We start from the raw sequence: 17,486 nt of genomic DNA on the forward strand, positions 1-17,486 counted from the left end.
GATGTTCCAGTACAGCTACAACACTGGCATCTACCTGGCAATGTGGAAAACTGGGCAGGTATGTCCTGTACACAAAAAGCAAGACAAATCCAACCCGGCCAATTACCACCCCATCAATCTATTCACAATCATTAATAAAGTGATGGAAGGGGCATCAACAGTGCTATCGAGCAGTGGTTGCTTAGCAATAACCTGCTCAATGACACTCGGTTTGTGTTTCGCCAGCGTCACTCAGCTTCTGACCTCATTACAGCCTTGGTTCAAACATGGACAAAAGAGCTGAACTCCAGAGGTGAGAAGACAGTGACTGCCCTTGACATCCAGACAGCATTTGACTGAGTGTGGCATCAATGGGAATCAGGGGGAAAACTCTCCCCGGGTGGAGTCAAACCTAGCAAAAAGGGAGGTGGTTGTGGTTGTTGGAGGTCAATTATCTCACTACCAGGACATCACTGTAGGAGCTCCTCAGAGTAGTGTCCTTGGCCCAACCATCTTCAGCTACTTCATCAATGACCTTCCTTCCATCATAAGGTTAGAAGTGGGGATGTTTGCTGATGATTGCACAATGTTCAGCACCATTCGCAGCTCCTAATTACTGAAGCAGTCCACGTCCAAATGCAGCAAGACCTAGACAACATACAGGCTTGGGCTAAGAAGTGGCAAGTAACATGTCCACCATACAAGTCCCAGGCAATGACCATCTCCAAAAAGAGGGAATTTAACCATTGCCCCTTGACACTCAATGGAATTACCATCGCTGAATCCCCCATTATCAACAGCTTGGGGGTTACCATTGACCAGAAACTGAACTGGATTAGCCATATAAATACTGTGGCTACAAGACCAGGTCAGAGGTTAGGAATTCTGTGGCAAGTAACTCACCTCATGACTCCACAAAACCTGTCCACAATCTGCAAGGCACAAGTCAGGAGTGTGATGGAATACTTTCCATGAGCAGCTCCAACAACACTCAAGAAGCTTGACACCATCCAGGACAAAGCTGCCAGCTTGATTGGCGCCCCTTCCACAAACATTCACTCCCTCCACCACCGACGAACATTGGCAGCAGTCAGTACCATCTACAAGATGCACTGCAGAAATTCACCAAGGCTCCTTGGACAGCACCTTCCAAACACACGACCACTCACCATCCTGACTTGGAAATATATAATCATTCCTTCACTGTCGCTGGGTCAAAATCCTGGAACTCCTCCCTAACAGCACTGTGGGTGTACCTACACCACAGGGACTGCAGCTGTTCAAGAAAGCAGCTCATCACCACCTTCTCAAGGGCAATTAGGAATGGGCAATAGTTGCTAGTCCAGCCAGTGACGCCCCGCATCCTGCAAGTGAGTAAAGAAAATGCTCCAAACCAATAGGAAGAGGGGGCAGGACTGGAGAACGGATTGGGTGCCCCGTGGTCTTCCAGCCAATTGGAGTGAATAAGGGGGTGGGGCTAAGGCCAGATTTGCATCATTGGCTGAGACTCTGCCAATTTTGAAAGCTGATTTGTCTCAAACTCCAGGAGAAAACTGTACCTTTCTATTTGTGACATTAAACAAATGAAACCCTGTGGGAGTGGAGCAAACATTTCAACATGTGTTAGTGAAATGCATTGATTTGGGACAGACAGCAGGGATAACATGAGGTAATAAAACAGTAGTGAGAAAGGAAATTCAATGGCAGGTTTGGGGAGCTTGTAACTGAAGATTTGAGAACTGAAATAATCTGGAGTAAGAAAGGAGAAATCAGTAACAGGACATCAATTGGTCTCTTATCAAAGAGAAATCGACAATTCATTCCAACTAATCAATAATCTCCATCTGTCAGAATGAACATAGTTCATTCCTGAATGTGATTTCTCTCTTTATTCTTCAATGGAATATGGGCATCGCTGACAAGGCCAGAATTTGTTGTCCATCCCTAATTAACCTTGAGAAGGTGCTGGTGAGCCACCTTCTTGAATATAGCTGAGTGACTTCACAGAATCACAGAATCACACAATGCAGAAGAGGCCTTTTGGCCCATCGAGCCTGCACCGACACATGAAAAACACCTGACCTACCTACGTGACCCCATTTACCAAAGCTTGACCCATAGCCTTGAATGTTATGACGTGCCAAGTGCTCATCCAGGTACTTTTTAAAGGATGTGAGGCAACCCGCCTCCACCACCCTCCCAGGCAGCGCATTCCAGACCGTCACCACCCTCTGGGTAAAAACATTTTTTCCTCACATCCCCCCTAAACCTCCTGCCCCTCACCTTGAACTTATATCCCCTCGTGACTGACCCTTCAACTAAGGAGAACAGCTGCTCCCTATCCACCCTGTCCATATCCCTCATAATCTTGTACACCTTGAGCAGGTCACCCCTCAGTCTTCTCTGCTCCAACAAAAACAACCCAAGTCTATCCAACCTCTCTTCATAACTTAAATGTTTCATCCCAGGCAACATCCTGGTGAATCTCCTCTGCACCCCCTCCAGTGCAATCACATCCTTCCTATAATGTGGCAACCAGAACTGCACACAGTACTCCAGCTGTGGCCTCATTAAGCTTCTATACAACTCCAACATGACCTCCCTACTTTTGTAATCTATGCCTTGATTGTTAAAGGCAAGTGTCCCATATGCCTTTTTCACCACCCCACTAACATGCCCCTCTGCCTTCAGAGATCTATGGACACACATGCCAAGGTCTCTTTGTTCAGATCTTCCTAATGTCATGCTGTTCATTGAATACTTCCTTGTCAAGTTACTCCTTCCAAAGTGTATCAACTCACACTTTTCAGTGTTAAATTCCATCTGCTACTTATCTGCCCATTTGACCATCCTGTCTATATCTTCCTGTAGCCCAAGACACTCAACCTCACAGTTAACCACCTGGCCAATCTTTGTGTCATCCGCAAACTTACTAATCATCCCCCCCCTCCCCCACCCCCAACATAGTCATCTATGTCGTACATATAAATGTCAAATACTAGGGGACCCAGCACAGATCCCTGTGGTACGCCACTGGACACTGGCTTCCAGTCACTAAATCATCCATCTGTTGTCAACCTCTGCCTCCTACAACTAAGCAAATTTTGAATCCACCTTATCAAATCACCCTGTATCCCATCTGCATTTGCCTTCTCTATAAGTCTCCCATGTGGGACCTTGTCAAAGGTTTTGCTGAAATCCATATAAACTACATCAACTGCACTACCCTCATCTACACACCTGGTCACCTCCTCAAAAAATTCAATCAAATTTGTTAGGCATGACCTCCCTATGACAAAGCCATGCTGACTATCCCTGATCAAACCTTACATCTCCAAGTGGAGATAGATTCTCTCCTTCAGAATTTTCTCCAATAGTTTCCCTATCACTGACGTGAGACTCACTGGTCTGTAGTTCCCTGATGAATCTCAACAACCCTTCTTAAATATTGGAACCACATTAGCTGTTCTCCAATGTCCTCCATCTCCCCCATGGCCAGAGAGGAATTAAAAATTTGGGTTGGAGCCCCTGCGATCTCCCCCCTTGCCTCCCTCAGCAGCGTGGAACACAAATCATCCAGACCTGGAGATTTGTCCACTTTTAAACCTGCCAACACCTCCAATACCTTGTCACTCCTGATATCAAGTTGCTCAAGAACCTCGCAGTCTCTCTCCCCAAGGTCCATACCTTCATCCTCATTCACTTGGGTGAAGACAGATGTGATGTGTTCATTCAACACTCTCGTGATGTCATTTGGCTCCATCCATAGATTTCCCCCTTGGTCCCTTATGGGGCCTACTCTTTCCCTTGTTATCCTCTTCCCATTGATATACTTATAGAATATCTTGGGATTTTCCCTACTTTTACCAGCCAGAGCTTTCTCATATCCCCTCTTTGCTCTCCTAATTGCTTTCTTAAGCTCCACCCTGCACTTTCTGTGCTCCACTAATGCCTCTGCTGATTTGCTCCCCTTGTACCTGCTAAAAGCCTTTCTTTTCCATCTCATTGTAACCTGAATATCTCTGGTTATCCATGGTTCTCTGGGCTTGGTACTCCTTCCTTTCACCCTAGAGGGAACATGTTGAGCCTGTACCCTCCCCATTTCCTGTTTGAACGCCCCCCACTGCTCCTCTGTAGATTTCCCCACAAGTAGCTGTTCCCAGTCTACCTTGGCCAGATCCTGCCTTATTTTACTAAAATCCACTCTCCCCCAATCCAAAACATTTTTTTGTAACTTGTCTATTTCTTTGTCCATAACAAACATAAACTATATCATGGGAATATACTAAGAGGGGTAGACGAAGTGAAAGATCTTGGCGTACAAGTACACATGTCCCTGAAGGCAGGAGTTCAAGTAGACAAGGTTGTAAAGAAGGCATATGGAATGCTCTCCTACATTGGCAGAGGTATTGAATATAAAAGTAAGGATATTATGTTGGAATTGTATAAAACACTGGTGAGGCCACAACTGGAGTATTGTGTGCACTTCTGGTCACTACATTACAGGAAGGACATAATAGCTCTGGAGAGAGTGTAGAGGAGGTTTACAAGAATGTTGCCAGGGTTAGAAAATTGTAGCTACGAGGAGAGATTGGATAGGTTGGAGTTATTTTCCTTAGAACAAAGAAGGCTGAGAGGTGACTTGATTGAGGTGTACAAAATTATGAGGGGAATAGATAGAGCGGACAGGATAAATTGTTTCGTTTGGAGGAGAGTTCTAGAACCAGGGGACATAGATTCAAGATAAGTGGCAGAAGGTGTAGTGGGGACATGAGCAAGAACTTTTTTATGCAGAGGGTAGTGGATGTCTGGAATTCACTCCCCAAGTTGGTGGTAGAGGCAGAAACTTTAAACTCTTATAAAAAGTACCAGGAGCTGCACCTTAAGTGCTGTTAGCTGCAAGGCTATGGGCCGAGTGCAGGAAGGTGGGATTAGAAAGGGCACCTGGGTGTCCTCAGGCTGGCATGAACAAGATGGGCTGAATGGCCTCCTCCTGTGCTGTCATTTTTCTATGTTGTGATCGCTATCACTAAAATGCTCCCCCACCAACACCTCAGCCACCTGTCCGGCTTCATTCCCTCGAATTAGGTTCAGCACCGTGCCATCCCTTGTTGGACCCTCTACATATTGACCTAACTGTACACATTTCTAAAAATCCACTCCATCCAAGCCCTTAACTCTATGTCCATCCCAATTAATGTTGGGAAAGTTGAAATCACCTAATATAATTACCCAATTGTTATTGTTTTTACACACCTCCGCAAATTTTGCACATATTTGTCCCTCAATTTCCCGCTTACTATCTGGGGGTCTATAATAAACACCTAACAATGTGGCTGCCCCTTTTTTATTCCTAAGCTCTGCCCACAAAGTTTCATTCGATGCCCCCTCCAAGATATCATCTCTCCTAACTGCAGTAACTGACTCCTTAACTAATAATGCAACGCCTCCTCCTCTTCTTCACCCAATTTAAAGGGCAGTTAAGAGTGAACCACATTGCTCTGGGTCTGGAGTCACAGGTAGGCCAAACTGGGTATGGATAGCAGATTTCCTTCCCTGAAGGACATTAGTGAACCAGGTGGGGTTTAGAACAATTTTTGATAGTTGTCATGGTAACCTTAGCTTAGACTAGATTTATATTCTAGATATATCAATTCAGAACTGAGGAAGAAGTCATATTGGACTCGAAACATTAACTCTGTTTCTTTCTCCACAGATGCTGCCAGACCTACTGAATTTTTCTGTAGATGAGGCTGGATGCACAAGTGAATCCTTTCCAACGTATGGAGCAGATGAACTGAATCTCCCTGGTGGAAAGGACGTTTCCTCTTGTGGATGATTCCAGAACTAGGGAGCACTGTTTTAAAATTAGGGGTCACCCATTTAAAATGGAGATGAGGCAAAAAAAATTTCTCTCAGGGGGTTGTGAGTCAATCTTCCTGAAAAGATGGTGGAAGCGGAGTTTTTGAACATTTTTAAGGTCGAGGTGGATAGATTCTTGGTAAGCAAGGGAGTGATAGATTATTGGGAGTAGGCAGGATGCAGATTTCAGGCTACAATCAGATCAGCCATGATCTTATTGAATGGCAGAGCAGGCTCGATAAGCTGAATGGCCTATCCTGCTCCTTGTACGTATGTTTGTTCATATGCCTCAGAAGGCAGTTGGAGGCAGGGTCACTGAGTACTTTTAAGCCTGAGGTACATATATGCTTGTTAGGCAAGGGAATCAATAGTTATCGGGGGTAGATGGGAATGTGGAACTTCAAACACCGTCCAAGGGCCTAAACACTCCTTTCAAGCGAAGCAGCAATACACTTGCACCTCCCTCAATTTAGTCTACTGCATTCGCTGCTCCCGATGCGGTTTCCTCTACATTGAAGAGACCAAATGCAGACCGGGTGACTGCTTTGCGGAACACCTTCGGTCAGTCCGCAAGCATGACCCAGACCTCCCTGTCGCTTGCCATTTCAACACTCCACCCTGTACTCGTGTCCACATGTCCGTCCTTGGTTTGATGCATTGTTCCGGTGAAGCTCAACGCAAACTGGAGGAACAGCACCTCATCTTCCGACTAGGCATTTTACAGCCTTCTGGACTGAATATTGAGTTCAACAACTTCAGATCATGAAATCTCTCCTCCATCCCCACCCCCTTTCCGATTCCCCTTTTTCCAATAATTTATATATATTTTTCTTTTCCCACCTATTTCCATTATTTTTGTGTATTTCCATCCATTGTTTTATCACCACCTTTTAGCCTATTTCGATTCCTTCCCCCACCCCACTCCCACTAGGGCTATCTGTACCTTGCTCGTCCTGCTTTCTACCCTTAATGTCACCATTAGCACATATCTTAGCTAATATCACCACCTTCAACACCTCTTTGTCCTTTTGTCTATGACATCTTTTGGCAATCTCCACCTATCACTGGCCCTCTATCCAGCTCTACCTGTCCCACCCCACCTCAAATAAGCTTATATTTCACCTCTTTTCTATTTTTCCTTAGTTCTGATGAAGAGTCATTTGGACTTGAAACGTTAACTGTATCCCTCTCCGCAGATGCTACCAGACCTGCTGAGTTTTTCCAGGTATTTTTGTTCTTGTTTTGGATTTCCAGCATCTGCAGTTTTTTGCTTTTATCTAGGTGAATCAGGTGTTCTGATTCTGGACTCAGTGTTCTCTGTAATTCGGTGTCACCTCCTCCCAACTCCTGATCGGCATATTCCACATCCACCTTGTACTGCACATGCTCAGAGTACAACCCGGTGCTGAGTAATCACACTGGGCTCCTGTCGTCATTGATGGGGCACATTCTGGCCACTTGAGAAATATTGCATTGTATCACCATCATGGCGAACCAATTGGTCAACAGAATTTTTTATCAACAAATTGAGATTGGATTAAATGGCCTGTTTCTGTAATGAAGTCCTATGGGGCAGAGGTGAATTAATACTCAGGTCTATGCAGTTGCAGCCCAAGAGGTGAATTAACACTCAGGCCATGAAATCCCACCATAAACCCAGCACCGACTCCATCCCTCTCCTTGCCACACTGTGAGGCTGGACCAGACAAATTGCAACCTTCGCCTCCTATTTGAACCTGAGCTGAGTATCGTGCTACCAACAACATATCCTCTCTATCACTAAGATCACCTGCTTCCAGCTCTGTCATATCAATTGTCTCCATCCCACCTGAGCCAATTTGCTGCTGAAATCTTCATCCATGCCTTTGTTACCTCCAGTTTTGGCTATTCCAATGCTCTCTTGATTAGTCTCCCATCTTCCACCCTCCATAAACTTACGCTCATCCAAAACTCTTCTGGGTGGACAGCGGTTTAGTGGGAATGGAGACCACAGAGCAGAAAGTGTGTCTCTTGGACAAGTTAAGCTCATGAAAGTATAAAGGAAGGTAGAAGAGAAACTAAAGAAAGATGCTTGTTCAGAGCTAGGGCTGGTCAGATCTGGAGAAGCAGTTTGGCCCAGTGGACGAGTGAAAAGGTGGAAAGTGGCAGAGGCAGCTGATCAGATGGTCTCAATCTTGGAAACAATGAAGCGAATCAGCTCCTCGCATTTTTGATTGGAGGTGAGGATGGAGGAGACGGGGAGAGGGAGAGCACTTCAAAAGGAACTAACTTGCATTGGAGATATTAAAATGACTCATCATTCCATCTGTTTAACACCAAATGTATTTATTTGGCTTTTATCCAGAATATTGACACATATAACTGAGAGTTTATTAACTTTAGCAGAAACAGATCCGAATACTGTATTTGCTATGAGATGAGGGATGGAGAAATTTCGGGAAGACCAATGCAACATGAAGATTGATCATGGTAGTTTACATTACTGGAAGTAAGCTTCTTAAAAAGTGACCCCTCCTGCTTTACTTTATTCAACATGTATATGAATATGAAACCAGTTATATGGTTATTAACAACAGCAGCATCAACCCCAACTGTAAACTTAGCTTAGCCCTCAGTTCAGTGGATTAGCAGCAGAAATAAGAACAGAATCCAGGGCTTGCAGTCACTTGTGAATTCATTGATAATCTATCATCTCAGCAGGGTAGATAATAGATTAAATGGCTTCCCACATACGGATCATGTAAAAAGCTTCTCCCGAGTTTGAGTGCGCTGGTGGCTCAGCAGTTCCCTTTTGTATTTAAAGCTCTTGGTCATTGTCAGAACATTTAAATGTTCTCTTATCAGTGTGAACAAGCTGGAGTGAAATGAGGGTGCTTGACTGAATGAATCCCATCTCACACTCGGAGCAGATGAATGGCCTCTCCCCAGTGCGAACAGGTGAAGCAAAGTAGAAGGTCAGGACAGATGGGAGCCAAGGATAAATTTGACAAGACGTCATGGACACAAGACAGCGGGAGTGTTAATGGTTATGTTTGAGTTTTGGTGAACATCTTGTCAAATACCAGGAGGGAAATGGAAAACAATGAAGGTGAACATGGTGAAAGAGCCAAAAGGAAATCCTGTCAAAGAGAAGACTTTCTCTGTAATCTGTCTTAACTCCTCTGTCGGCTCATTTATTGAAACCAGGGACTCTCCTTGTTCTAATGATGACATTCCCTGTCTGCCCAGTTATCACTTTAAGTCAACCCTTGAATTGTTTGTGCATTGTTTCAACATGTTCCCAATTTTCACTAACAAATGTTGAAATGTTTGCTCCACTTTATCATCTGTTTAAAGCTACAAACAGAAAGGTCCAGTTTTCTTCTGGAGTTTGAGACAAATTAGCTTTGAAAATGATGCAGAGTTTCAGCCAATGAAGGAGATCCGGGCTCAGTCCCGCCCCTCATTCACTCCGATTGATTGAAGAACCAGGCACTCAAATTCGGTCCTCCAGTCTCGTTCCCTTTTTCTATTGGTCCGGAGCTGCTGTCAATCAGGCTAGGCCTGCGAGCTGGAGCATGCGTAGTATGGCCGTTGAGGCCGGACACCAGTGCGCAGGCGCAGTGTCGAAGAGTCTGGAGCATGCGCAATGCGATTGATGGCCTTGCGGGAAGAGGCTCCTGTTTGTCACGGAGAAGCGGAGTCAGAGCGAGGCGGTGGGTGGGAGGATTTGGAAACACCCGCTGGAGGCCCCAAACCCCCAATAAGACTCATTGATTTTATTGTCAGTCTGCAGACAGGAGCTGGAGAACTGAACCCAGGCAGAGGAGAGGGAGGGAGAAAACTGGGAGTGGAGGAAAGAAATGGAGGAGATGGTGAGATGGCTTTGGATTTCAGCCCAGGGAGGAGGGAGAGTGTGTGGGACGGGGATTTACACCTTTGGGGAAACGAGAGGAAGAAATGGTCCATTGAAACTAGAGTTGTCTGTTCTGAATTTCTAGGCTGTGCTGACAGTTAAGCGTTTTGTAAACTCCTTTTGCAGGATATTAGAAGGGGAAGATTTACAGAGGGAAGCTCAAATCAAACTTCACATCAAGATTTAAAACCGTCACTTGATTCATCAGCACCTGAATATCATCGGCAATTGAACGTGGAAGGAGAAATACTTGTCTGTCGGAAAAGATTTCAAACATCAGTGTGACTGGAAAAGCACCGAGACACACACACTCCCGCGTGAGAGTGTTCCAGTGCACTAACTGTGGAAAGAACTTTAACCAGTTATACAACCTGAAAAAACATCACACCATTCACAGCAGGGAGAGGAAGTACATGTGTTCTGTGTGTGGACAAGGCTTTAATTGATTGTCCAACCTGGAGAGATATAAGGACTCCGACACCATGGACAAACCATGGAAATGTATGGATTGTGGTAAAGGATTCAATTATCCATCTCAGCTGGAAATCCATCGACGCATTCACACTGGGGAGAAGCCGTTCACCTGTTCCGTGTGTGGGAAGGGATTCACTCAGACAACCAAACTCATGTCACACCAGCGAATTCACACTGAGGAGAGGCCATTCACCTGCCCTGTATGTGGGAAGGGATTTACTCAGACATCCTGTCTTATGTTGCACCAGCGAATTCACACTGAGGAGAGACCGTTCAGCTGCACTTACTGTGAAAAGAGGTTCAGGTCTTCATCTGACCTCAATATACACCAGCGACTTCACACTGGGCAGAAGCCATTCACTTGCTCTGTGTGTGGGAAGGGATTCACTCATTCATCCGGCCTTAGGTCACATCAGCGAATTCATTCTGAGGAGAAGCCATTCAACTGTACTTCCTGTAGAAAGAGTTTCAGGCATTCATCCGCCCTTGCTGAACACCAGCGAGTTCACACTGGGGAGAGGCCATTCACCTGCTCTGTGTGTGGGCAGGGATTTACTCAGTCATCCAGTTTGCTGAGACACCAGCGAGTTCACACCGGGGAGAAGCCGTTTAGCTGCACTTCTTGTGGAAAGAGTTTCAGGCAGTCATCCACCCTCATTGCACACCAGCGAGTTCACACTGGGGAGAAACCATTCACCTGCTCTGTATGTGGGAAGGGATTCACTGTATCATCCGCCCTTGAGTCACACCAGCAAATTCACACTGAGGAGAAGCCATTCAGCTGCACAGACTGTGGAAAGAGGTTCAGGTGTTCATCTGCTCTCCTGGCACATCAGAGAGTTCACACTGGAGAGAGGCCATTCAACTGCACCGTGTGTGGGAAGAGATTCACTCGGTCCTTCAACCTAGTGACACATAAGCGAGTTCATAAGTGACTGCAGGGGTTGGATTCTGCTGTTATCACTGCTGTTAATCATATTCAGGATTGATAGTCTGACAATGTCAAGTTTGTTTCTGCTGATGTTCACAACTCCTATAACTGGATGGAGCTTAATATTCTGGAGATGTCACTGATACTCGGGGCTGCAGTGTCCCTTTTTAAAAACACCATCTGTGATCATTCCCCTTAATTCATGAACTCTGCTGGAAGGTCGGATCCGTTCCACAGGACATGCATGACACAAAAATAATCCCAATTTACAAAAACAAAGGGGACAGAGGAGATTGCAACAAAAACTTTGTCCACCAAAGTTCCTCTGTCTCATCGACTCCTTTCATGACAACATACCTTGTACTGTACAGTTTGGCAGCTCCACTTCTGACAGTTTCAGGGTGTAGAATGGAGTGAAACAGGGCTGTGTCCGAGTCCCCAATTTGTTTGGCAATTTTTTCTCGATGTTCCTGACCTTGGCCTTCCCTGCAGATATGGAAGGAGTTTCCCTGAATACTCGGTCAGACGGCAAACTCCACAATCTGTCCAGACTGAAAGTGAAGACAAAATACAGCCTGTCTCGATCACAGACCTCCTCGATGCTGATGATGTCATGCTTGTGACTCACACAGAAACTCAGCTACAAAGACTCATGGACTGTCTCTCCTGTGTCTGTAACTTGTTCTCCCTTACTGTAAACATCAAGAAAACTGTGGTTTGGGGACTGGGTGTCCGTTCTTGATCACACTGGAAGTGGCCAGTGAAATCTGTGACTTTGGGTCCACAATGACAGACAATCTATTTCTTGATGCAGAACTCGATACACACATCAGGAAAGCGGCTCCCCATTTGGCCGACTCACATCAAGCTGCCTCTCAGCACCAAGATGCTGGTTTATGAGGCCTGTGTCCTCAGCATATTGTTGTCTGTCAGTGAAACGTGGACGATTTACAGTGATCAGGAAAGGAAGCTCAACAACTTTCACTTTCGCTGTTTGCAGCACATTCTGGGCCTCTCGGTACAGAATCAGGAATGTGGCTGTCCTCTCAAAGACAAATCTCCCAAATACTTTGGCTCTCATCAACTTCACTGGCTCTGAAGAAGAGTCATATGGACTTGTCACATTAACTGTTTCTCTCTCCACAGATGCTGTCAGACCTGCTGGGTTTTTCCAGAATTTTTTGTTTCTACCCCATTAGAGGCTTCTGGCCTCCCTTCCATGGTCTTGTCCATGTCTGGGTGGCTCTGGAGAGGGAGCATGTGGTGTCCACTCATACGGCTGATACTTTCCACCACTGGTGGGTACCTTAAGGTACAGAGTGTCTCGGAGACACTGGAAACAACATTCTGGTTTAGTTAGGAAGGTTCTCTTCACTCTTGTTGGGGCTTTGATGCTGATTTTGGGCTCTTTTCATTTAATTAGACAACGTGCTTGAGAGAAGAAAGTATGTTCTATAGAAACTAGAATTGTCTGATCTGAATTTCTATCCTGGACTGATGGTGATAACTTTTGTCAACTGTATTTACAGGATATCAGAAAGAGATGATTTGAAGATGGGAAACTCAAACCAAACATCTCATCACAATCTGACAGAGTCACTCGATTCATCAGGACCTGAATATCATCAGTCTTTGAATGTCGAAGGAAAAATGTTTGTTCTGATTGTGGGAAAAGATTTCAAGCATCAGTGTGGCTGGAAAAGCACCGAGACACACACACCCGAGTGAGAGTGTTCCAGTGCACTGACTGTGGAAAGAGCTTTAACCAGTTACACAGCCTGAAATAATGTCACAACATTCACAGCAGGGAGAAACTGTACATATGTTCTGTCTGCAGATGAGGCTTCAACTGATCGTCCAACCTGGAGAGACACAAAGACACTGAGACCACAAAGAAACCGTGGAAATGTGGGGAGTGTGGGAAGGGATTCACTTGCCCATCCCAGCTGGAAGCTCATCGACGCACTCACACTGGGGAGAGACCGTACACCTGCTCCGTGTGTGGGAAGGGATTCACTCTGATGTCCAGCCTTCAGTTACACCAGCGAGTTCACACTGACGAGAGGCCTTTTAAATGCTCTGACTGTGGGAAAGGCTTTAAAATCTCACCGGACCTAATTAAACACCAGCTTGTTCACACTAACGAGAGACCATTCAGTTGTTCTCAATGTGAGAAGAGATTCAGACAGTCGCCTCACCTCATTCAACACCAGCGAGTTCACACCGGGGAGAGGCCGTACACCTGCTCCGTGTGTGGGAAGGGATTCACTTCATCATCCAACCTGGTGACACATCAGCGGGTTCACACAGGGGAGAAGATATTCACCTGCTCTGTGTGTGGGAAGGGGTTTTCTCAGTCATCGAATCTGCTGACACACCAGCAAGTTCACACTGGGGAGAGGCCGTTCACCTGCTCTGCGTGTGGGAAGAGATTTGCTCGATCGTCTCACTTGCTGACACACCAGCGAGTTCACAAGTGACTGCAGAGGTGGGTTCTGCTGTTAATGATTCCTTTGTTTCTGCTGCTGTTAGTAACCCTTGTAACTGGGGTGAAGTTTAATATTCTGGGTATCTGTCAAATAAATGAGTTTAGATGAAAGCAGGCAGAGCTGTTGTAAGAACCTAAGAGAAGGGAAGAGAAACGTGAGAGGTGTGGCTCCAGCTGCAGCTCCTGGAAGCCCGGGTTTTGGAGCTGGAGCGGCAGCTGGGGATACTGGAGCATCCGTGAGATGGAGAGTATCATTGAGAGGTGGTCACACCGTAGGCTAAGAGTCCACAGGCAGGAAGGGAATGGGTGACCACCAGGCAGAGCAAGAAGACTAGGCATGCAGTGCAGGAATCTCCTGTGGATATTGCTTTGCAAAACAGATATACCACTTTGGATACTGTTGAGGGGAATGGCCTCTCAGGAGAAAGCAGCAACAGCCAAATTCGTTGGCTTTGCTGCACTGGTGAAGAGTAAAAAGTGTGGGAATGCAATAATTAATTCAATTGGAAGGGGAATAAATCGACATTTCTGTGCCGCAAACGAGACTTCAGGATGGTATGTTGCCTCCCTGGTGCTAGGGTCAAGGATGTCTCAGAGCGGCTGGAGGACATTCTGAAGGGGGAGGGTGAACAGCCAGTGGTCCTGGTACACATTGGTACAAACGACATAGGCAAAAAAAGGGATGAAGTCCCAAGAGCAGAATATAGGGAGTTAGGAAATAAGTTGAAAAGTAGGATCTCAAAGGTAGTGATTTCAGGATTACTACCAGTCCCACTTGCTGGTCAGAGTAGAAATAGCAGGATATGTCAGATGAATACGTGGCCGAAGAGATGGTCTGAAGGGGAGGGTTTCAGATTCCTGGGACATTGGGACCCAGTTCTGGGGGAGGTGGGACGGGTTACACCTGGGCAGGACCGGGACTGATGTCCTGGAGGAACATTTGCTAGAGTGGTTGGGAAGGGTTTAAACTAAAATGGCAGGGGGATGGGAACCTATGCAAGAAGTCAGAGGAAGGGGAATCAAGGACAAGAACAAAAGACAGAAAGGGGAATGAGAAAAGTGATAGGCAGAGAAATCAAGGGCAAGAATCAAACAGACCCTCAGTGAAAAATAGTGGGAACGGGACAAGTAATGTTAAAAGACAAGTCTTAAGGCTTTATGCCTTAATGCGAAGAGCATTCACAATAAAGTGGATGAATTAACTGCGCAAATAGATGTAAACAGGTATGATATAGCTGGGGTTACGGAGACATAGCTACAGGTTGACCAGGGATGTGAACTGAACATCTGGGGGTATTCAGTATTTCGGAAGGACAGACAAAAAGGAAAAAGCGGAGTTGCATTGCTGGTTAAAGAGGAAATTAGCGCAATGGTAAGGAAAGATATGAGCTCCGACGATGTGGAATCTGTATGGGTAGAGCTGAGAAACACTAAGGGGCAAAAAATGTTAGTGGAGGTTGTATATAGACCCCCAAGCTGTAGTGGTGATATTAGGAATGGCATTAAACAGGAAATTAGAGAGGCATGCAATAAAGGAACATCTGTAATTATGGGTGACTTTAACATGCATATAGATTGGGCAAATCAAATCAGTAACAATACCGTAGAGGAGGAATTCCTGGATTGTGTACGGGATGTTTTTCTGGATCAATACGTTGAAGAACCAGCTAGAGAAAGGCCATCCTAGACTGGGTATTATGTAATGAGAAAAGAATAATTGGCAATCTAGTTGTGCGTGGCCCGTTGGGGATGAGCAACCATAATATGAATTAATTCTTCATCAAGATGGAGAGTGATGTAATTGATTTTGAGACTAGGGCCCTGAATCTTAATAAAGGAAACTATGATGGTATGAGGCGTGAGTTGGCTATGATGGATTGGGAAACATTACTTCAAGGGATGAGGGTTGATAGGCAATGGCAAACATTCAAAGAGTGCATGGGTGGACTGCAGCCATTGTTTATTCCTGTCTGGTGCAAAAGTAAAATAAGAATGGTGGCCAAACCATGACTTACAAGGAAAATTAGAGATAGTATGAGATTCAAGGAAGAGGCATACCAATTGGCCAGAAAACGTAATAGGCCTGAGGATTGAGAGCAGTTTAGAATTCAGCAAAAGAGGACCTAGCGATTGATTAAGAAGGGGAATATAGGGTACGAGAGTAAGCTTGCCGGGAACATAAAAACTGACTGTAAAAGTTTCTGTAGGTATGTGAAGAGAAAAAGATTGGTGAAGACAAATGTAGGTCCCTTACAGTCAGAAACAGGAGAATTCATAATGGGGAACAAAGAAATGGCTGACCAACTAAATGGTTCTTTCTTCACAAAGGAGGACACAAAAAACATTCCAGAAATGTTGGGAAACACAGGGTTTAGTGAGAGGGGTGAACTGAAAGAAATCAGTATTATTAGGGAAATAGTGTTGGGGAAATTGATGGGATTGAAGGCCGATAAATCCCCAGGGCCTGATAATCTACATTCCAGAGTACTAAAGGAAGTGGCCCTGGAAATAGTGAATGCATTGGTGGTCATCTTAGATTCTATAGACTCTGGAACAGTTTCTACAGATTGGAGGGTAGCTAATGTAACCCCACTACTTAAAAAGAGAGATAGAGAGAAAACACAGAATTGTAGACCAGTCAGCCTGACATTGGTACTTGGGAAAATTCTAGAGTCCATTGTAGAAGATTTAATAGCTGAGCACTTGGAAAACAATAGCAGAATTGGACAGAGTCAGCATGGATTTATGAAAAGGAAATCATGCTTGACAAATCTACTGGAATTTTTCGAGGATGTAACTAGTAGAGTTGATGAGGGGGAGCCAATGGATGTGGTTTATTTGGACTTTCAGAAGGCTTTCGACAAAGTCCCACATAGATTAGCATGTAAAATTAAAACGCATGGGATTCGGGGTAATGCATTGAGATGGATAGAAAACTGGTTGGCAGACAGGAAACAAAGAGCAGGAATAAACGGGTCTTTCTCCGGAATGGCAGGCAGTGACTAGTGGGGTACCGCAGGGATCGGTGCTGGACCCCAGTTATTCATAATATATATTAATGATTTAGATGAGGGAACTAAATGTAATGTATCCGAATTCGCAGATGACACAAAGCTGAGTGGGAGGGTAAGCTTTGAGAAGGATGCAGAGATGCTTCAGTGTGATTTGGACAAGCTGAGTGAGTGGGCAAATGCATGGCAGATGCAGCATAATGTGGATAAATGTGAGGTTATCCATTTTGGTAGCAAAAAACAGGAAGGCAGGTGATTACCTGAATGGCTATAAATTGAGAGAGGGAAATGCGCAATGAGGCCTGGGTTCTCGGACACCAGTCGCTGAAGGTAAGCATGCAGGTGCAGCAGGCGGTAAAGAAGGCAAAAGGTATATTGGCCTTCATAGCCAGAGGATTCGAGTACAGGAACAGGAATGTCTTCCTGCAATTGTACAGGGCCTTGGTGAGACCACACCTGGAATATTGTGTGTAGTTTTGGTCTCCTTATCTGAGGAAGGATGTACTTGCTATGGAGGGAGCGCAGCAAAGGTTTACCCGACTGATTCCTGGGATGGCGGGACTGACATATGAGGAGAGATTGAGTCAGTTAGGATTATATTCGCTGGAGTTCAGCAGAATGAGGGGGGATTTCATAGAAATCTATAAAATTCTAACAGAACTAGACAGAGTAGACGCAGGAAGGATGTTCCTGATGTTGGGGGAGTCCGGAACCAAGGGTCACAGTCTGAGGATATAGGGTAGACCATTTAGGACTGAGATGAGGAGAAATTTCTTCACCCAGAGAGTGGTGAGCCTGTGGAATTTGTTACCACAGAAAGTAGTTGAGGCCAAAACATTGTATGTT

General features: G+C 45.3%; 1 protein-coding gene across 3 annotated transcripts; it reads left to right on the forward strand.

The window, feature by feature from the left end:
- Positions 1–9,483: 9,483 nt before the first annotated feature.
- On the forward strand, positions 9,484–13,152 carry LOC121270423 (gastrula zinc finger protein XlCGF8.2DB-like). 3 transcript variants are annotated; one of them, XR_005941522.1, is made up of 2 exons: positions 9,484–9,536; positions 12,671–13,152. XR_005941522.1 is itself a non-coding variant. In XM_041175745.1 (2 exons), exon 1 carries the CDS (start codon positions 10,219–10,221, stop codon positions 11,143–11,145), a length of 927 nt encoding a protein of 308 aa, XP_041031679.1. In that variant the 5' UTR covers positions 9,840–10,218; the 3' UTR covers positions 11,146–12,453; positions 12,671–13,152. The 3 variants fall into 3 exon arrangements, 1 of the variants encoding a protein (XP_041031679.1); XR_005941521.1 differs by having other exon boundaries at positions 9,487–9,695; XM_041175745.1 differs by lacking the exon at positions 9,484–9,536 and adding an exon at positions 9,840–12,453.
- Positions 13,153–17,486: the final 4,334 nt, after the last annotated feature.

The sequence above is a fragment of the Carcharodon carcharias genome, chromosome 27 (assembly GCF_017639515.1).
Source record: "Carcharodon carcharias isolate sCarCar2 chromosome 27, sCarCar2.pri, whole genome shotgun sequence".
NCBI lineage: Eukaryota > Metazoa > Chordata > Chondrichthyes > Lamniformes > Lamnidae > Carcharodon > Carcharodon carcharias.